The sequence below is a fragment of the Mchenga conophoros genome, linkage group LG14 (assembly GCF_057382185.1).
Source record: "Mchenga conophoros isolate Kocher_MC1m ecotype Shallow Benthic linkage group LG14, M_conophoros_male_GT1.1, whole genome shotgun sequence".
Lineage (NCBI taxonomy): Eukaryota > Metazoa > Chordata > Actinopteri > Cichliformes > Cichlidae > Mchenga > Mchenga conophoros.
In genome coordinates, this window is record NC_140539.1 from 18,481,365 (window position 1) to 18,503,195 (window position 21,831).

Below are 21,831 nucleotides of genomic sequence, written 5' to 3' on the forward strand. Positions count from 1 at the left end.
CACTTACTTTTTTTAAGTTAATTTATTCACAACAGACGGGAAAGCATTTTTCAGTCACCTCAAATATAAAATTCTGCTTTGGTTATTCGAGTGATGACGATTTGAAAATAGGAAATATTTACCGTTTTACTTCTTTTGGAATATTTGTCTGTAATTTGAGTATCTTTGTGTTCAGGTAAAGGTTTACCTTTAAGCTTTAAAGAAACTGGAGGGCAATTTTCATTTTTTTTCCCGATGTGCAACGAAAAATGTCACTACAATGAAATCAACACTCATCAAAGTCAGAGGCACACATATACCCCGTCAGCATGTCAGAAAACAATTTTTTTTATTCTTCTGATACAAAACTGTTTTAAATAACAAACACATTTTAAAATTTGTTGTCATTTTTTTTACAAGGATAAATTAGCAATTTCATTATAAAACATTGACGATACTGACTTTTCTACACAGGGGTCAGTCCAGACCTTAAAGGCTGCGATCAGTGCTGGTGAACTGACTTCGGCAGTCATTCATATCGGGGTTTCTGGGAAACATTTAACAAATCGGTATAATCAGTGGTTCTCAATCTTTATTAAGCTTGACACATACGCACTGGGTTTCAAGGCACATTCTGTGATTGTTTGGAAATGTTACCTGAAGCTCAGTGTGGTCATAGGGTAGACCGCCAAAACATTCGCAGGGAAACTACATTAGCTCAGAGGGGAGGTGGTCAGAGGTTAATTTAATTCACTTTGAGTGAATGTAATGTTTGTTTGACTTTGGAAATGTAATAAATGTGCCAGGCTGCGCTGGTTTAAGAAACACTTTCTTGAGGGGGTTCTAGGTTTCACCACAACCATTAAAAGTTGTCTCTTAATGTTAAAAAATGGCTCATATTTAACATATTTTGGGGCAATTGAATCCCCACAATGATTTTTTGTCCAATTCTAAACATTAAGCCAAAAACAGGGGTACGTGTGAGGCACTACAGTTACAGAGGACACACAGGAAGACAAAGCTCCAGGTCTTATATATTTCAACTGTTTGAAACAGACATTTCCTTATTCTTCTCAAATATGGAAGGCAAAATGTGACAGATATCACATATACTACAGATATAAAGGCTTGCAGAACTGCAAGAATGTTGCTGGGAAGATTGTCATGCAAATATACGGGACACAGGAGAAAATATCAGAATTTGGTAAATACAGCTCCAATCCAACTTGAGAGACAATAACTTGTTTTAGTCATCCATGAAAATGTGAAATACAATGAGCAATAATCTCTTCCTTTCAGGGTTTGATTGTCTGGGAAATTAGCCTTATAAAAAACACAGTCTAGGCAGAGAGACGGAGAGAGAGACATGATGTGACATTTATAGAGAAAGAAAATATACACACCAACAGACCAGAAAAGAAAAGCACACAAAAGAAGATGTTTGATTCCTGATACTGACCAAAATATAGTCATAAGTGAGCTGATGAACAAGATTTGTGGACAGAGAACCACGAGTACACTTTTATGTACAAAGGTTTTGGACAGTTTAGATGTTCAGATGAAGAGTAATGTCAAAATATCATGTCAGGCATTTACTGGTCCTACATTCAATCTGCAGCAGCACAACGAGAATCAGGAAGGACTCTCATCAGTGGCTAAAAGAATTGCTCTAACCTCCACATATCTGTGCCATTCAGGGATAATGTGATTAAACAGGAGGAATAAAAGAATTAAAATCCATCTAAGGACTCAGGTATGACACGTATCTTCATGCAGCATATACTGGGCGTAACTATACTTATGACAACTGATGCTGTTTTAGCCCACAAATATGCCCCTTTGGGGCCCATGTGGGGTCATTGCGGACCCGTAGAACCCACAAGGAGGTCAGTGCAGGTTTTTTGTAGGTACACCAACTATAGCTTGCCCACAAAAAAAACACATGGGGATTCAAAAGGGCAAATCTGCTATGGGCCCAATATAAGCTAGCCATCATGGGCTACACCTGGGTTATTTTCTGGTCAGCCATCACTGGGATACCCACAGAATTCCCTTTTTTGGGACCCAAAGGGGCAAATGTCCCATTGGCCCCACATGGGCTTACTTACATTTACCTCACATTTGGGGGGGGTTGTGTGTTTTGTGGGCCACAGCGCGTAAAACTGCTGTGGGCCCTGCGTGGGCACACCCACATGGGGTCCGTGGAATAGCCGTGGTTGCTCTGCCCACACAGTTTACCCACAGCTACAGTCCACAATTCACCCTCTGTGGGTCCACACCTAATACAGACCGCTTGTCTTCACTTTACTTTTATTGCCAAACATTTTGACAGTGATATCTGTGTGAGCACATGCATGTCTCTGTGACGGCCCTTTGCTGTTGCGTAATGTGTATTATGGCAAGTGATTGTCTAATAACCTCAAATTCTCTAACCGTTACCCTGCCATAGAGACAATATTTGGGTAAGAACAGAGAGAATAATTTAATTTCCTGAATTTCATGGCGACTTAAGAGCATATACGGATTTCCAGGAAAACTATACACATCACTGGAAGTTAGCCGAGCTCCTCGTAGAAAAGCACAAATTCCTTCATTTCCCAGGACATCTTAGCAATTACAAATTTATGGGGCAATAAAAGTCACAGCTGGTATTACCAGGATTCATTGCGGTGTGGTGACTACCTCAAAATGTTTTCTTTTCTTTGCACCTACATCTGACCAAACTCTCCCCATCAATGAGGCTGTGCATATAAATGTGTTGTATAATGATTCACTTTCAGTCTTACCAATGCTTTCCCAACCCTTCACATATTATATCTCTATAGTGCATAAAACAGCTTAGAGCTGGTTTCCCAAAAAATTCTGAGAATAAAATTAACTGTTCTCTTGAACTGAAAAAAGTATAGTTCCCCAAAAAAGCAGAAAAATATAACCAAATAAGGCAGTGTATCAGATTCTCAGTACACTTTGTCTGATACGCTCAATGTGGAGGGGGTTTTAAAGGTATCGGGTGCTTCTTGGAAACTTCAGCCCACACCTATATGATACCTGCTCCAGTGTAAAATTTAAAACTTGAAGGAGACCCTAAAAGGACACAATGGCGTTAGGGTTATTTGTATTCAGCAGGTTCAGTCTCTTCTGCTGAGGCTCTGGAGAAAAGAGAGACAGAGAGGTAGACGTGGTGCTGTACAGCTTATTGGTGTCCGGTCTGCTTGATGATGCTTTAGTTCTGCCTTTTCCATCTCTCTTTTTCCTTAATTTGTTTTGCTTTCTCCAGCTCTCTGAGCAAAGGAAGTCTATCAAGGTAGAGAGGCTATTGTTGCTACTAATGTATGACTCTCATCTTGTCTCCTTCATAGAGGCACATGGTCAAGGACTGTCTTTACTTTGATGATGCAATTACATCCAGAGGCTGTTTTGGTGATATTCCTGCAACGTTCCTGTGCCACATTTGCAATCTCCGTCTCATCTATTGATTATCTGACCTCCTTCATTCGTCAGAGTGAGTTTCTGTACATGAGAGAGAAATAAGCAGAACTCCATTCCTGTCCATTCTCTCCTTCTTTCTCCTCAGACCACCGTCTCATTGCCTTTCCCTGGTTTGATCCAGCTCTCGCCCGGTGCCCTCTTGCCACCTCGGCTCGCTCTGCTGTCCCTGAGCAGGCGCGCAGAGCAGCGCTGCCAGGTGTGGAGGGTTTTTGCTGACCAGATCCACATGCCCGACGTGATGCCCACAAGCAGTGACATGAAGATTCGAAGCATCTCTGATGCCACATATGAGTCCTGGGTGCTGGCCCTGAACTCCCCCCAGTTAGAGAGTTGGTAAAGATAACAGCCAATAACGGTGGATGCTGGAACGGTGTAAAGAACAGAAAACACTCCAATCTTCACCATTAAACGCTCCAGCTTGTCTGTTTTGGCACCGTCCTTCTGCAGATTGGAGCGAATCTTGAAAAGAGCCACAAGGCCAGCACAGATGAACAGAGTGCCTGAGGAGGAGGGAGGAGGACATGTGAGGACCACCAGATTGAAAATTGTAATGAGAAACTGAGTATGTTAAAGAAACACTGAGGAAGAAGAACAAAGTAGAAAATAAGGAAACCCAACATAAGCAGATGAATGAATACCAATATTATGCTTTAATTACCTATAAGCAGGTACGTGGCCAGTGGTGCAACCACAAAGCCTGTGAGTGCTTCCTGCTGCTGGTTGCCAACATAGCAGAGCCCAGTCAGGTCATCTGCATCCACCAGTCTCATGATGAGGATGACAATGGTTTTAACTGCTGGAATGGCCCATGCAGCTATGTGGAAATAGGAGCTGTGCATTTCTATAGCCTCATGGCCCCACTTTAGTCCTGCAGCCAAGAACCAGGTGAGGGTCAGGATTACCCACCTGGAAGAGAGAGCAGACAAAGGAGCGATATAAGCAACACATTTTCCTCATGGGTACACTTATCAGATTATCTTTTTCTTTTTATAGTGAATAGAAATCATCTGTTTCTAGAAACTAAGATACTTAGAAAAAACCATAGGCTCCTGATTACTGTTGGAACGACACATAATTTTTCATTTATGTAACTTTTTCATAACCAATCAGGTGGACATGGCCAGTCCTCAATTATAATTAAGTTATCCTGACACCGGCTAGCCATGAGTTGCATAATACAGGGTTATGATCATATTTTAGGAGAGAGTGAAGTCATTGGTCTGTTGCTTTTCCAAATAAGGAAGAGTGTAGGCAAACAGGAAAGCAGGGCCCAAGCAAAAAGGAAGAAAAACAGCTGTAACAGCAGTGTTTCCAGTGCAGGACAGATTTAAGAAGTGTCACTTTTACCTTTGCATGTGTCGGAAATGAACCCAAATGGTACATGGGTTATGAGACAGGGCAGTAAGACTTTAAGGAAAACAGGATGCAAGTCTCATATTCCAATTGTTCTAGCAAAAGGCATTCCCAGCTGCTGATGACAATGATTAAACTGGGGAAAAGAGATGAAGGATTTATAAAAACTCAGTGTTTATTTGCACTAACCAGAGAGAGGACGCCATGCCAAAGAAATAAAGGAGGAGGAAGACTATGGAACAGCCGGTGCTCTTTAATCCTTCTTGTACCAGAATTGGCACTGCTGCAGCATCCAGATCGCAGGAAACACGTTCCCTCCCAAGAGTCAGTCGTACCTGTTAAATGACATAGAACAGAAAGGGAAAAGAGGTGAGGCTGAATTAATCCCAGAATAAAGTAAAAAGAGAACGAATCGTCTTTCTTTCTAAATGCAAAGAGGCAGAGCTGGAGATTACTGAATTATCTCAACGCAGTGATGAATCAAAAAGGGCTTTTAGTATTTAATCACTGATGTAACATTTTGAAAACTCAAAAACAAACTGTACTCTTGTTGGATTATGTTCAACTGCTGGCCCTGGTACTCTACAACATTTTTATAAAATATAAAAAATAATCAATATCCAAAAACTGGTCCATAAGGTGCTCATCTGATTATTTTTGATGAAATAGCTTTATTGATTTGCTCACAACAAGTGAAATTAAATAGATCAAAATTATTACTAAACCTCCTGCTTACCAGGTAGGCTACGCTGTACAGGTTACAGCACATGGAGAGAAAGATGATGGGCCTTTCTGGGTAGGAGAAACGCTGAGAATCCAAGAGAAAGGTCAGGACTGTCAGAGTGGTTGAGAGGAAGCACAGCACAGCCCACACTGCCATCCACGCATCCGTGAACACTTTGGCCCCTCGCCTGTAGAGCCCGCTATCGTAGCCGCACTGCAGCGTACAGCTTTCAGTCTGTTTAAGCCAAGTATATTGGTCAGGTGCAGATCCCAGGGCGTGACACTCCTCTTGGTGGGGAGGATGGCGGACGGGCTGGTATGGAGGGTCTTCATCCCCTGGACCCTCCATACACATGTGGTTGTGGTCGTTTTGAGGTGGGAAGAGGCTGCAATTGAGCTCCTGGGCAGAAAACATAATGGGTAATGTCAGTAATGGATTTAAACGTTTCTTGGTTTTCCACATTGCTAAACTATATCCTGAACTTTTTTAAGACATGCATGATGTCTTTGATGGTGATACGACTCACCTCAGGCCATATGAAGCCAAACTCGTGGAGCACGGGGAGGCATTTTTTCTTGACCGACAGACACATGCTGCCACATGGACCAATAGGGATGGGAACCTTGTCTGTGCACATTGGCACATAAACTGAGCACAAGAAGAACTGTTGGAAAGTGGAGATAAAGAAATACATGTTTAACATGTGATCCTTTGTGAATGTAATCAAGTTTGGCAAACTATGTTTTCTGTGATGAGATTTAAAATCATGGAGCAGGGAGTGACTGCAAAGCAACTTTTGATAGAAAAAGCAATGTCACACGGACAATATATTAGTCTAATACTAATATACTGGCACATATGCACTTCTCTTTGGGGAGATTGTTCACAATACTCTCATCGATGTCTGCAGTTGTGTTAGGGAACCACAGCCAAGTAGGTGCATGGTCAAGTTGTGTCTAATTTGTCAAACACATTGCCGGAAGTTCAGGAACAATGGCCACTCATCATTTTCCTGTTCAGCATAACTCAAACATAAGGTATGGGCAGAAAAATGAAGGACAACCAACATAAAGCTTCTTACTTAAGGTGTTGGTCCATTACATGGCTGTCAGAAGTGCTTCAATAAGCCTTGGCACTGATTCTTCAAGTGGAGGCATGGAAACTACTCTTCTAAAGGATTTTCACTCATTGGTTATTTTTAATGATGCTAATGGGGAATGCTGTCTAAAACATCTGTCCAGAATCTCCACAGATGTTCACCTGGGTTGGCACCAAGTGACTCTAAACCCCCAGTATATTATTCAAATCATTTTCACTCTAATCAAATTATTCAGATACCCTTTCTTCACTTGAAAAGGCCAATACTATCAAGATAGAAGTGTTTCATCATAATATAAAGGGGATCCCTCGGAACAACTCTGAGTTGGAGTGACCCTTCCCTCCAAGGCCTCTTCAGAAGCAGGACAAAAGCTAATGCTCCACACCCAACAACAGTTAATAATTTATAAAATGAATACAAGTTGAACTGTAGTGAAATAAGAGCCAGCATGATATCATCTGTAAATGCTTGTTTATTTTCAACCACAATAATCATTATCATTCAACTTGGCCCTTTTATAGTCCAGCTCAAGTGGGCCTCTTTGGGGTCCGCCCGACAGTTCGAGAACCACGGCTCAAAAGGGGACAAGTGGACGCTAATGATACCAGCAGCACTCCTCCCATAGAATTCTCAAAGCAGTGAACTCTAGAGGGCTTTTTCATCCTCTGTGAAGTATAAGGAATATATATGAATATGTATATATGAATATCAGAAGTTTTTGCCCATTAAAAACTGGCACTAGTATTGGCCCCAAACCCCACTAGCAGGCTCCAATTCCAATTCATCTAGAGCAGGGGTGTCAAACTCAAATACACAGTGGGCCAAAATTCAAAACCGAAACAAAGTCGCGGGCTAAGGTTAATATTTATTGAAATATATTTATTCCTCCAGATATAAGAATGAAGCTTTTCTTATGGACTCAAACACGTTTTGCTGAAAAACTGAATATGGAACAAGCAAAGCTTAATACTAAACAATATATATATTAGCTGTATAATACTAGTAGGCCAGCTCTAATAGTCATTTGTATGGCTTCGCCAAATTTGGCCCGCAGGCCAGAGTTTGACACCTATGATCTAGAGAAAGTGAAAGCAACAGTATACTTAAGCCAGTTTCAATTAAACACTGAAATTGCAGTAGGAGCGCAACAGTTATCCAATCTTATGTCATAAGTTTTAAGACTTTGATCCACTTCAATCAAACTGTGAAGCACAAGGTAAATTGTGTCATTTGTGTGGTGTATTTTAGAGGAGTGAAAACAGTGCTGTGGCCCTGCAGGCTTTCTGTATATTACAACTGGATTACAGCTGCTAACTGTACAGTACTCCCACATGTGGCTCCTCCAGCTACTTGCATATACGTCTCGCTATCCTGCTGCTTTTTCTGCTCCGACTTTCATTACATTGCATCACCTCTTCTATTAGTAGCTCTCTATTTTCACCTCTAATAAGGAATGCCACATCTTGAGTCAAGACAGAGAGAGTCAACACTAACCTGCTCCAAGGTTACGCATACAAATCCGTACCATCAAAAACAATCTGTGATGATTACAGCAGCGAGGGCATGTGCCGTGTAATGCTGCATGATCCCCCTGATCTAAGCCTGAGTTTTATTCTGTCCCATGGCAATAGTTTTGAAATAGATATCTAAGTCAGTGTTATAAAGATAGTGAACAGTCTGGAGTCACATTTGACTGTGTTTGACACATTTTGACAGACATTCTGGCAGCAGTGAGGGAAGAAGTACTCTGGGGTTACAGAGGGTAGCAATTTTAAGTGATTTCATGCATTTATAGTGAAATCTGTTTGAAGCCAGAGTGTAAAATTGTACCAGGCTCATGATATGAAAACACACAGAAGCAGAAAGTGCATTTCACTCAGCTACCATGAGATAACGGAAACAAGCTCTAGGCACTTGGAGTGGTTAAAAAAAAAAGTGCTGGAGTAAAAGGTTTGATGCTGTTTTTCCATTTGAAAAATATCAAAATATGTATTGGGCCACAGCAGGAACTACATGTTACAGAACTGCAGCCTTGATCCAGTTATAAACAAATCGCAGCTTGAAATTGGCCCTTGAACGGAGCCCAAATGAAACATGAATCCAACAAGGGTGTCAAGGTTGGGAAATAAATATCAGGGAAATGTTATACAACTCTTAGTGTCTGTGAGAATTTACTGGCGGGGAAAAGTTAAAATTGTTGCCTCTGTGCACTGAAGCATGTTTGAGATATAAACAAATTTAATATACATTGAATGACTGAGCTACTGTTCTGCTACATATCTACAAGCAGACAATGTTGACTTGTCTTCTGATAATGAATCAGCGACTCGTTACCACGGCAATATCAAAATCACTAATCCGAGTCTAAGAAAACGTCCTTTAAACTCTCAGCTTATTACACTGTTCCCTGCTCAGCATCTGGGTTGTCATGTAGTTTCACTGGTCTGGCCCAAAGTGGCCTTTATGTGGCCAACAATGTAAAATGAGTTTGACATCCCTGTTATAGTGTTTCTCACCAAAAACAGAGAATGTCTGTTCTTGAATTTTATTGAAGACCTGCCATCCTGAATAATTGTGACTTGATAAAATGCAGTCAACCCAGATGTTGTAATATTGTCTTGGTTTGACTAAAGCATTCAAAGAAGTTCATGAGACATACAACACATGTTATACTTCAAATAATTCTCACGGTGGGCTCTGCATACTCAAGCGGTGACAGTAACCTCACATATTCTGGGTGTTTTCCCTGACTCTTGGTAACCTGAGTCCTGTCACTTCACTGCGAAAAGCTACTCCGGTTACTACTCAGGAAGCCTCCCATTAGAGCAAATGTTAAATGATACGGTTCCTCTTTCTCCTTTCTCCCTCTTTAGCATCTGTGTGTGTGTGTGAGAGAGAAACTGGGTTGTCAGCTAAACTCATTGGACAATTTACAACTGGAGGAGGACAGTTTGGCTTCATACTGCAGTTGCTTCTTGTTCTGTGTGGTTGTCTAGTACACACTGTATGCTTCTTAAGCAGTGTATTAATTTAACATGCCAAAATATTTTTTTACCCCTATTTCCCAACAGCTGCACACAGCAATAAGTCACTCTAACGCTGTAATAAAATCACATGCCACTCCAGACAGGGCAGTGGACTTAAAATAAGGACCGAGGGAGGAAAAAAGCACTTGGAAAGGTGTGGGCTTGGTTTCATGTCAGTGTACGGGGATGTCTAGACGATCTGGACATGCTTGCATGCCTTTGAAACTGGGCGTCTCTAAATAAAAGGAATAAAAGCAAATTATAGAAAAATGTAAACACCACTTGTCCACACTGAAACTTGCCATCTCTAAAAGAAATCTCTGATGTGCCACCAGCTGCTCCAATAATTGAAAATGAAATGACACATAATTGGTCCAATCTTTTTCTTTTTTCCTTACATGGTGCAGGAGTCAAACAAGCAGCATTTGTTTTATGACACTGAGGGCATCATTGTTAACAAGACAGTGCAGTATATAGCACTAAAGACTCAGCTGTTGCTGTGAGGGGCATGAACTCAGAATGTCAACAGACAGAGGGGGCATTTTCAATGAATTTAGCATGACAGCCTGGCACAACAGGAAAGGAAGGAAGGCACGGAGCCCCCAACTCCCGCCCGATCCTCTTGACTTCGTGGTAATCAACCCATGTTATGGCCCTCATTATCACCGGGGCCATCAGTCTGATCAGTTCGCGGTGCTGCAGCTCTGTCATGCGCTTTGAGACAAACACACTGCTTTCTCTCTTTGACGCACGCAAATAAATATAGCGGAGATTCCAGACTGAGCCATGCTTTTTTTAGACCAGGCTTGTTCCTAAATTTGTGCACGTTAATGGTGTATTATTATCATCATCATTATTATTATATTTGCATGCTGGTTATTCTACTTTGTTGTGGTGGCTTGACATCAGTCGCTACGATTTGCATGGGTCCACTACCTTGAGTTGACTTGAGCAGCCGTACTGAATGAGCGGCGTGAACGTGGTCAGTTGCAGCTCTGCGTCCGACTGCAGAACGTTGCCGACCAGGTTGGGCATCTTGGTGACGTTGTAACCGAGACCCTGGCACATGCTGATCCGGATCGGGTCGCAGGTCATCTCCTCCACCTCATCGCCAAAAGCCCTGACCAAGCAGAGCGGAGCGACCAATCCGGATAAGAGAAGCACTGCTGACCCCGTGAGCGACACCATCATCCCGGGCATGGTCACCCTGATATTGAGCGGCTGCCCCTCTGTAAATGTTGCCACAGTTATTATCTCGTCAAACACAGTCGGGTTAAGTCGCCCTGGAACCTAGAGCGGCGTTTGTAGTCCAGCTGGAGCGGAGTGCGTGTTCGTCCGTGCGCTCTGGGAGCTACACAATCCCACTCTGAGCCATTCAATAGATTCAAATATCCTGAACGCAGCAGTGGATCATTGCGATATCAAAAGCGCGTGTTTTCAATTAAAATAACGTGCGCACTTGCAGTTTGAGAAACAAACAAACAAAACTGCATCTTGATAAATCCTCAAGTCCTTCTTATGACGTCTCCCGTCAGTAACTCCGTGTGGGAAAGCGCAGCGGACCGACAAAACATACAGCGGGACTGATTTTATGCCTACTGCTTCCAAGCGTCCAGCATTAAACTTTATTGTGTCTGTGAAGGGAGACTATTTTCCTCGTCCAGAGAAAAGCCGACCAATCCAAGCACAGGAGTTGGGTTTCCCTGACCAACCCCTGGCCAGGTGGGCGGTATCCAAGAGAAAAATAGAAGAGCGAGCTTCATCCACTCCCCTCTCCCCTTTATACTCTCTACCCCCTCTCGCTCTTTCCTTTCCTTCAGCATTTTGCCTTCTCCCGACTCATTTCCTTTTTCATGCTTTTCTTTTCTTTTCTCATTCTTCTCACTGTGTTTCCTCTCCGTTCCCCCTAAAAAGAAAATGAGAAGCATTCCCCAGCTAATTCTGACAATATCCAGAACGTGTATTTTGACCGGCTGATGTGGTCTACATATAATTTTATTGGCTGTATTTTTAGAAAATATGCATCTGAAAAGTAGATTTAGTGTGTGTGTGTGTGTGTGTGTGTGTGTGTGTGTGTGTGTGTGTGTGTGTGTGTGTTTATATTTAAAGTCCTTAATTGTCTTTTAAGGGCATCTGGCACGTCACCACAGGTTCCACTCCCCTTCTCTAAAGGCTTGTCAGCTCTAAGTGCTCATGACATTGTAATTGAAAATAGGGCCTTAAGTGATGCTGAAGCATTGGAAATCTGTTTTGCATTGCAGTGAATGCACATACTGGACAGGTTTTGTTTGCAAGTGGCACCCAGGGATAAGGTTTCTTTTTCTTTTTTTTTTTTTTACAGCATGATACTAGCGGTGAAGAGTGTTGCTTTGGATTTTCTGTGTTGTTAAGTGGCCTTGGGTGAGAAAGGGCTTGGATATGCTTGCAAATATTTTGGGAGAAAAGATGCTTGATGTGTGTGTTCTTCAAAGTAACATGCAGAGTTATGACAGCTTAAAGAATATCTCAGATGTAATCCAACTCAGAAAATTCAGATGCAATTGCAGACTAGCAGATATGCAGTACTCGGGCTTTTCTGCAAAGTTATGATTCTCTAGTTAAATTCCATCTATGTGCAAGGACTGCTGTAGTTCTGTCATTTAAATATGTACCACGTCCAAGCATTATTTATCAAGGTTCAGGAGTTAACCTATTGAAACAACTGAATACACACCCTTTCATGGACACAAATAAAAAAGTTCGCCCTGACCCCAAATATGTGTCTGTTTAAGCTCTACTATCTACGCACACAAAGTAAACATTATCAACAAAAACTGGAACACACAGGACGAGAAAAGAACAGTAACATTGCACAGATAGCTAATTGTGATATAATTTGACTTGAAACTTGAACTAGAAACACTTTTACACATCAGACCGTTTCTATCATATTTTATGAGATTTCCTGTCTATATCAGAGAGTTGCGCAAATGTGGAAAACATGTCCAAATCAGCAGCAGTCAAGTTGACTGGTGTCATTGTGCTGCTATTCTGGCTCCCTCTTAGATCACCCCATGATAGTTTTGCAAATCCAGTGTGAAAACTGATTGGCAGCACCAATGACCTCCCCAACCAACCACCCCAACCCCCAACGCAGAAACACTCACACATTCAGAGGGGCACATATTCGCATATGCACCTTCCCCCTCTATTGCTCTTCGTCTGAACCCGAGGTCAAGACCTGAAGTAATTAGCACCGAGCTGAAACAATAGCGTGTGCCTTGGAGCTGATGGCTATCTGGGGAGTGGCTTGTGTGCATGAAAGTGTGTGTGCATGGATTCAAAAGAATGAAGTGAATGCATGGGAACTTAAAACGAAGCAAACTTGGGACCAAAGTTCTTGAGCAAAGCTTAATTTAGGAAATTGTGATAGTTCAAAATGAGACTGCTGGAAAAAGTAAGTATCCGTGAAAGCAGAGAAAAGTGGCATCAGCACACACACACACACACACACACACACACACACACACACACACACACACACACACACACACACACCACCTCCCTCACCTTCCCAACAGAGTGTGAATAGCAGAAGTGAGCATGTAGCATGTTTGAATGGATGAACTAATGACTATTACACTGGGTAGATAATGACCACAGTTACCCTTTAAGCCGTAAAACTAACACATCAGACATTACACACCTACACATTCCTGAACTGACATTCAGCTGCTCAGCAAAAAAAAAAAGTAGTCCCATTTAAATATGTTTATACATGTAACTTGTATTTAAAAGAAACAGATGTGCATTATAAATATTAATACAGCTGACTGATTGCATGGGACGCAGATGTTCTGGCTGTTCATAATAAATTATTTTAGTACTTTGATAGTAGTTTTTATGAATCCACATGGAGGGTATTTTTCGAGCCATCCTGCGTCTTAGCGCAAACCACGTTCTAACCAAACCAGCAATCAGCTTTGAAAGGAAATAGGTCTGCCAATACTTTGGTCAGGCTAAGCATAACATCAACATTTACACTGAGTAGTTAATTTATAGTGACTGTACAGAAAGCAGGATTTGAAGGCTGCAGAGGTGGGACCTGGTCGAGTAAATATGTAATCAAAATCTATTAAATGCTTGTGTGGATGTGGGAAGGTGAAGAATTTCAGCCATTCAGGTCACCAGTGGCAGAAGTCGCTTCAACAACAGCATAACAGCGCAGTTCCGTTTGGTGTGTTTTTACTGATTTTGTAACAAGAAAGAATAAACCTTTAAAATGACTTTCTCAAACATACCGCATAAGGTCTGTGTGCGGTTTGTTTTGCAATCCAGTAATGCTGATTTCCACTGCTGAAGGCCAAGCAAAAATAGTCAGGGCTTTCTAATTATCAATGCCACACAGTTTTCTCCAAGACAGCGTTCATGTGACTCTTTTTGCATGCTGATGCCAACAGAAAGGACTCGGTGGTGTGGTTCTCATCCCCAAATTACCCACCCCTGCTAACATTTTGATGGTTTAATGCCTAAAGAGCCCTGCCTTTGGAAGGACATGTGCCCCGGTTGGCCCGAGTTCAAACTTCCCTGAGGTCTTAACTTCCCCTAATCCCTACTCTGCACCACTGCCATCTTTGTTACTTCCACAATAACAAAAAAGTACATGTGCAGAATTATAGACACCACAGGAGGTAAGCTGGTTGGGCAAATATAATAACTGAAATGCCTCACCCACTCCCACTCCTACCAGTTTAATTCAGCTTTAGTCTTTGGTTAATAAAGGGAGAAGTGAGGGAGAAGAGACAAATTAAAGAGATGTCTTGACAGAGTCGAGTCTCTGCATCTTTTGTTGCGGTGACTGCTGGTTTTAAAATGGTTGTGCCAATGCTGAGCTGATTTTGGTTACTGGTAATGAAGCTTCACTTGAGATGACAGCTGCTAAAATCAGATACAGTCTGTGAGTGGGCAGGGCACCTGCATCTGTCCTAATGATTTAATAGCAGATGTTCAGAGTGAATTAGATTTTGTTACTTACTTCCTCCATGGTTGCTCTGTTTATTTTCTGGGGGGGAAAGCACATTATAGCAGCTACACTCTCCTTTCATTTTTGTCCAAAAGACGCACCATTATACCACATGAAACCTTTAAAACAGCACTAAATACAAAATGCTTTTCCCTAAAAAATATATATTCATATACTAAAGACATCTGAGATTTGTCACAACCCTGTGAAGGCCTACTGGGTCTTACTGTGGGAATGTAACCATTCTAACCTTTCAGCTTGGCAGGCGGAGTGAAAAGCACTACCCTGAGGACAGAAAGAGAGACACAAGTGTGTATCTGTCACCAGATAGCATCTTATGGCTCCATGCCCGATCCCTTAGTCCTTGAAGTGTGGTATTAATAGGCCTGCCAACTCCTTGGAATGGTGTGAGTGTGCATAACTGAAAATGTTCGACATAGACTAGTGTGCTGCTAATGATGTGCGGCTTTGCTTCCATGAATTTAGCATTTTAAACTCCTTTGCATGCGAAAGTTTGTGTAGGGTTGGTGCTACATGTTGATGATGCTGAAGTGAGTGGTTATGTCAGTATGGGGTTCGGGGCGTTTGACAGAAGAATGTTTTTTTTACCAATTTTTTTCTTTTTCCTTACAAGTGATCTGTCCCCCGTAGGATAGTAGGTTCACATTACTCCATTGTATAATGCTATATACCACACATTCTCTTTCATCAGCGCTCCTCCATCGTAATCTAGCCCCTGACTCCAGCTCTTTACTGCCACTACCAGCCTCCTTTCAAGCTGTCAGTCTTCTCCTCCTCCTCTTTTTAGGACTGAAGTCACATAGCTTGCAAATGACATCAAAATTTAGATGAAAAAAAATAATACTCATAATTTTAGGTCTGATATGAACAGTTTATATGTTGAAATGTTCGGTAAAACGTTTGGAGAATCATGTTCTCGGTCTTTTGGGTTGTGTGGAAGAGAAAATGTTCAGTAAATCAACAAGATCAGAAAGGGACCCTTCTAATGTTAAAATCCTGAGCTTTACAGCAAACGAAACAAGTTTACAGTCAGTTACAGTGTTGCCAATATTCAAGTTCATTGCAACAAAGTAATATGTCAGCCAGGGCAACTATATGGCTCCTTCACATAATGGATTGCATTTATATAGTGCTTTTCGAGACCCTCAAAGCACTTTACAATTCCACTATTCATGTAAAATACTCTCATTATCTCAGTTTAAAATGACATGGCCATGAATTTAATGTGATTTGTCATTTGACACTGAGGTTTTTCTCATGTCTTCTTGGCAGGATATTGGCATATATGCTGTGTGCCTGACTTATTTGCACTGTAAACAGTGGCACATGTGACCTAAATAGGGAAAAGAAATACAATCAAAATGATAAAATACGAGATTTATTTACATTTTTTTTATTTTATACATATTATAAAAACAGCTCAGCTGTAAGGCCTCTTATAGGCAACAAGATTTATGGCAGTTTTTCCTTAAAAATTCTGTTTTTCTTCTTATCTGAGCATGGGACGTGTATATAATAATACCCTACATAAAATATTGTCATTAACTTCTGCATAAAGACTTGACCCTCACTGGCAGGATACCACTGCACACCGGGAAGTGTCTTGTCTATTCATCTTAAATTCTTAAGCCACTTTTCTGAGTGGTGACTTTAGCCCAAGGCGGCCCTGTTTGGCTTGTTTGGTGACAAGCAACAGAGTGCTGATAGATGGTTCCTGTCCGTGGCTGTAAATCGGCCTCTTGTTGGAAAGTTAACCCCTGTAACCCTGCTTGTCTGTAACAGCAGACTCCTCTCTCACAGCCCAGGGCAGCTGATGAGCTTTTCCCAGAAGTCCGATGAGCAGGTGGTAGCGGTCCAGTTGGGATGCGGACGGATGTGCTCTCTTCTTAAAAATGTCCCCATTTCTGTATATGACTGCGTGGGTGAGTATTTGGCTCAGAAGAGAAAGAGAGGGAGAAAAAAAAAGAGTAAAAAAAAATCAGCTCCTATCTTCGGAACATCTGTGCAAGCAAATGAATGCAGCTCCCTGTGATTACAGCAGTGCCGTAATAATGGATGAAAAAACATGTGTCTGTGCAGAGCATGTCAGGAGAGGTCAGCTAAGTAGGCCGGGCAAACCAATTAGGTAGCTGTTGCTGCTGAATGTGTTTCTTTGTGTTATGACTGTGTCTTTATGGTCATTATTAATTAGAAGGGAGATATATTGTGCAAACGCTTAATTCTGATGAACTGTGAACACATTCGTGCTCACAGAGAATTAGGGAGTAGTTCACCTCCTCCTCCTGACCTTTTGCAGCCACAGCTGTTTCTCCTCTCCTCTGGCTGGTGACTGGGATGAGTTTTATTAATGTCCTGTAACTAAGTAACTACATAATATGGATCTCTGTGGCCCTGCTCAGTGACTGATTTATCTCCCTGCTTGCTGGGAGTGGGTGGGTCTGACTTTACAGTATTTCATGTATGAAGAGCGACATGCCTTTTTGATGAGCTGAGTAACTTCAGCATTTGTTAACTAACTGTATTCTAAAATATATTTGAGTATTGCTGCAATTTGTCCACTGCTTCTAAGTAAAGCAATCATTTTTGTGGTATGGCGATTTTTGGCAAGTGCGAGTGTTCAATCGAACATGACAAAAACCAAGCACGACTGTATGTCTGTGTGTGTGTGTGTGTGTGTGTCTGTGTGTGTGTCTGTGTGTCTGTGTGTGCGTGTGTGCGTGTGTTCTTGGCACACTATTCATTCATGAACTGTAGAACCACCATGACACCATAAGATGACTGCATACACCATGAGCACGTCCAATAATACCTTTTGGGTAGTTTGTGCATGTTCCCTCCGACTATTGACATTTGTGAGTCAAGGAAGAGCAGACAGAGTGATGAGTGGTTTAAAGACTCAGAGCACACACAGTAACTCACAAACACACATAAGCACACGAGTTTGGAAGAAAAATATGTGATAAGAGCAGGCGTGTGCTCGTTCTGACTATGAAGTGGAAATGTTCTGTCAATTGTTGTGTCGAAGGGCTGACATCCAACGTGCAGCTGTGCACCGGAACAGAGGTGGGGAGCGGGAGAGAGCAAAGGAGAGACTGATTTATTATGCTTAGAGGAGGAAGGTGGACACCCTGTTTTTCCAATACAGTGGGAGATATGCAGAGAGGAAAGCAGGAGCGACTTCAGAGAGCTGGAAGCGGATACAACTGCGGTGTGCACTCACAGAGAGACAAAAAGAGAAAGCAAAGAGAAGACGAATCTGTGTTTATTTCTATAACCAACTGAAAGAATAACTGTAACACAGTCATAAAAGGAATCGTTGTTTTAGTTGTTGAGTGCTCAGTGTTCTGGTTTCTACAGCAAACACACCATCATCTGCTTCTCCCTTAGTTTGTTATTCATAGACCTCTGCGCTGACTTCCTTGGCACCTGTCTCTTCCCCATCTTGTTGCTCCGCTCCCTTAAATAGAACTCGTGTCTCCAGAGGAAGAGTAAACACTAGCCCTGTCGTGGGAATACAGACAAGCACAAATACACACACAAGCATATAGCAATGTACTCATTGTTTATATCTGAGCACACATGGGGTGAGTAAATCACAAGATCAATTGTTTAGAAGTGGAAAGTGCAAGAAAAACAACAATGTAAGATAAAATGTGTATTTTATGATGCAAAATACCTCTGTTGGATATTTATATGTCAGCGTTTAGTTTGATCTGGCCTCAGTGTTTTGGACCCAAAGCAAAGATGCACTGCCTCTGGGTATGTAGGAGGAAAAGGCCATTACGCTTGTGTAGGCTGAGGCACTCCCCTGCATGTGTGCCTTTGTGATAATATGAAAACATTCATAAACAATCTGCAGCTTCAGGCATGTTTAAGTTCCACACTTTCCTGAACTTTTCTAGGTCATTTTACAGCAACACCAAAAATGTTTAATGTTAGGAATGGTGATAAGTCATTGTTGTTCCAAACTACAAGGATAAAATTGGTTTAGGAAAAAAAATAGCAAGGAGTGTTTCGAAAATAATGATTTGTAAAACGTTACATATTAACCCGGTGGGCTGTTTGTCCTGCCCACCAGGTCGTGCCGCCCCAGACTTAAGTACGAACTGTTCAGTGCTACAGAGAGCTGAACTGGTCCTAGCCTGAAGAACTGTGGTGTAATCACTGGAAACACTGTGAATGCTGACTGTTGATGTTGACTAGACAATATTGGCGCATCTTTTTAAAACCAAATGTGTGCGTCTATATCTGTGTGCATACACTGGTTCCATAACGGTTCCACCTTATTATGTACACACACGGGTTGTGGTTAGAGTGTTTCTCTTTTACATGTCTGACAAGAGTTAAAGAAGCAGCACACAGCCAGACTGTTTGATATGTGGAGTGCCTGCTAGACACAGTCCCCTCCCTCACAGTGTTGCTCTCACATAAACACAAACACTTTTCATTCAACAGTCAGATTCCTGTTTTCGTGCCGCTCATTCAGTCTCTGGACAAGAATAACCTGAAAAGAATTCACATTCTGACACGCCCCGTCTCGGTACTGATGATATTGTCTTTTGATGCTTTTACACTCATACCTGCGTTTCAAATTCTCCACCACAGAAACCGTATAAAGCATTCAAAAGATCACAACCGTATAAAAAATGCATCTGCGGCTCTTTCTCGTTTTTAGTCAGTACCTGAGTGTGTAATGCCTCTGTGTACAGTGTAAGCGAACGTCAGTTTTGATACCTGATGTGGGTTTGTGGTCATACGTCATCCAGCATATGGTGAGTGTGAGAGTGAGTGTGTGCTTGCAAAATGCTTTATACAAACGGCTTATTCATCTTTGTTGCAATAGTGGGTGCCCGCCATAGCATTCTCACCATACCACGTCCGCTCAGTCCAGTTGTGTGTTTATGTGTCCCCTCTTTGTCTCACGGCTGCTAGCTTTACTGCAGACAGTGGCTGACAGACATAATCTTGCATGCACACTGAACCTTTCTCTGAAGACACACACACAGAGAGACACACACGCGTGCACGGACTGGAAGACAAATGATCCTTGCTGACACACAGACAGAGATGTAGACAAGCTGCTTTTCCGTTTGAATGCTCAGCCAAACCGCAAGCCGCAATTACACTTGTCCCTGTCTGTTTGACTGCGGCAGAGATAGCGTGCTGTGTATTCACTCTGTGGCAGAAGATGATGACAGACAACGTAGATGTCATGGTCTTCTTTAAAACTAATTGTAATGGTAAAAAAGATCAGTTACAGTACTACAAAACTAATTCTCAACAATATATGCATTTTTTTTGACCAGAGTAAACACAAAAACTTGGTCTTCTCCCTTTTTTTCACTCTCTCAGCATAAATCTATGTGTCACAGTGAGGAGGCTCTGTGGAATGTGTTGTATATGCTTTATAGAGCAGCGTTTCCTGGAATTAATTGGCAACGTTTTTAGAGGAGCATAACGCAGGTGCAGAGGAATTTTGGCTGAACTGGTAAAAATTTGTCAGAATAAATTGACGGAATTACAAGTGGAGTAAAACAAACTATGTGAGCAAATGGTGCGCAATAATTCATGCAGGATTTAGAAAGAGCTCAAATCCACTGGCTTTACATGACCGTTAAAGCTCTGAAATATCAACCACCGTTTTTTGGGGATAAATTATAATGAAGTTTCATAACAGCATAGCAAGGCATGTCAGCTCCCTGCCAGACACTTCCTTAGTTTCATATGTTAATGTCATGTGTTTTAAATATCAGTCATAAAGCTTTCTTTCCCCAAAAACTCCTTTCCTTCTCTTCTCTCCGTTTTCCTGTTTTTTTTCCTCGGGGTTTCCGACCCCTGACCCTCGTGAGGTCACTCATGGCAAATCATCAGATTGTTTTCCTGGCTGCTGTCAGCATCTCCCATGAATTTATTTTTTCCACTTCCCCCCCTTCAAGGTTTTAAAAAAAACAACTATATACATTTCAGGATGTGAAGTCTTTACTTTTGAAACTGTCAGTCGACAGTTGAGGATGAAAGGGTGAATCTGTACGCGTGTGTGCATGCAGTGTGTGTTGCTGCGTGTGCAAAAGTCCAGGGGGATTTTTGGCCGCAGATGTAAAAGTCATTTCTGGGCTATTTCTCTCTGGATTCTTTGTCTTTCCTCCATCGCTTTCAGACTTTATTCCCTTCCTACCAAGTTTGCTCTCATTTTGTTCTGTGTCAATTTGTCCCTGTTTGTCACTCATATTTCCATTAGCATCTCCACCTAACTTACTTTCTCTCTTTTCATAAATCCTCATTTAATTATTATTGGCTTACTTTCCCTTTTTCCCTTCGTTCTTTTAATGGCCGACTAACCCCCCCTCATCTCTGTTTTTTCTTCTTTTTCCCCCTCCTCTACTCTACTCTCCCTCTCCAAGGCCTAGTATAAGTGTATATATCTGGCAGAGTGTTTTATTGCACTGTCAGGGGGCTGGGGAGGACTAATTTCACCCATAAAAGCAGCTCGGAACAAGAAAAAAGGGGCGGCAAACGGGGATTGGGGGCAAATTTATTGGAACAGTTTGTTTTTTTAAACTGTGAACAGCTATTATTTTCCTTCTCCTCTTTCCCTTTTCTTTCCATCCTGGCAGCGGAGCGTAGTTTTCGCTCTCGCTCGCTCGCTCGCTCTTGCTTCTGCGCACACAATGAAACACTGAGACATGCTTGTGAACTAATACTGTACAATCAAAAGGTGTCTGGGAACACGAAGAAATACAAAGATTTGATTATACATTAAGATAACCACACACACACATGCACAGACTCTTTGGTGTGGTTTGGGGATGATGTGTTTGTTTGTCTTACTGAGTGCTACCGCTACCACAGACCACAGTGTATTTTGTGAGGGCAAGCCATTTTGTCTCACTGCAATTTGGCAGACAGCCTGCAATTGTCAGCTCAATGCACACAGATGTGTGTGAATATGTGTGTTTATGTGTGTATTCCCTTAGTCTGGTTCCCATAACTTAGCCCAGCCATAAGTTAAGCTTCCAAAGGAAACCCACACCCACTGAACCAGCTAAAGAACTAAAGAAAGCCATTATTAGTTGCGACAATACATCATATATGCAATATCTTGATATATATGGAAGTTAAAGGGGAACTACTATGCACG

The 21,831-nt window shown here is 41.8% G+C and overlaps 1 protein-coding gene across 1 annotated transcript; it reads right to left on the bottom strand.

Moving 5' to 3' along the window:
* Nucleotides 1-311: 311 nt before the first annotated feature.
* On the bottom strand, nt 312-11,299 carry fzd4 (frizzled class receptor 4). The gene is made up of 6 exons (XM_085245675.1): nt 10,607-11,299; nt 6,072-6,209; nt 5,558-5,944; nt 5,011-5,156; nt 4,127-4,374; nt 312-3,968 (listed from the first exon to the last, which is right to left on the bottom strand). The coding sequence occupies exons 1-6, from the start codon at nt 10,868-10,870 to the stop codon at nt 3,550-3,552; spliced, it is 1,602 nt and encodes a 533-aa protein (XP_085101801.1). The 5' UTR covers nt 10,871-11,299; the 3' UTR covers nt 312-3,549.
* Nucleotides 11,300-21,831: the final 10,532 nt, after the last annotated feature.

Coding starts and splice junctions, on each gene's coding strand:
- fzd4 (XM_085245675.1), bottom strand. CDS start 10,870: ATGCCCGGGATGATGGTGTCGCTCACGGGGTCAGCAGTGCTTCTCTTA. Junction 6,210..10,606: donor GCTGCTCAAGTCAACTCAAG/GTAGTGGACCCA, acceptor ACTTTCCAACAG/TTCTTCTTGTGCTCAGTTTA. Junction 5,157..5,557: donor TGTACAGCGTAGCCTACCTG/GTAAGCAGGAGG, acceptor GTCATTTAACAG/GTACGACTGACTCTTGGGAG.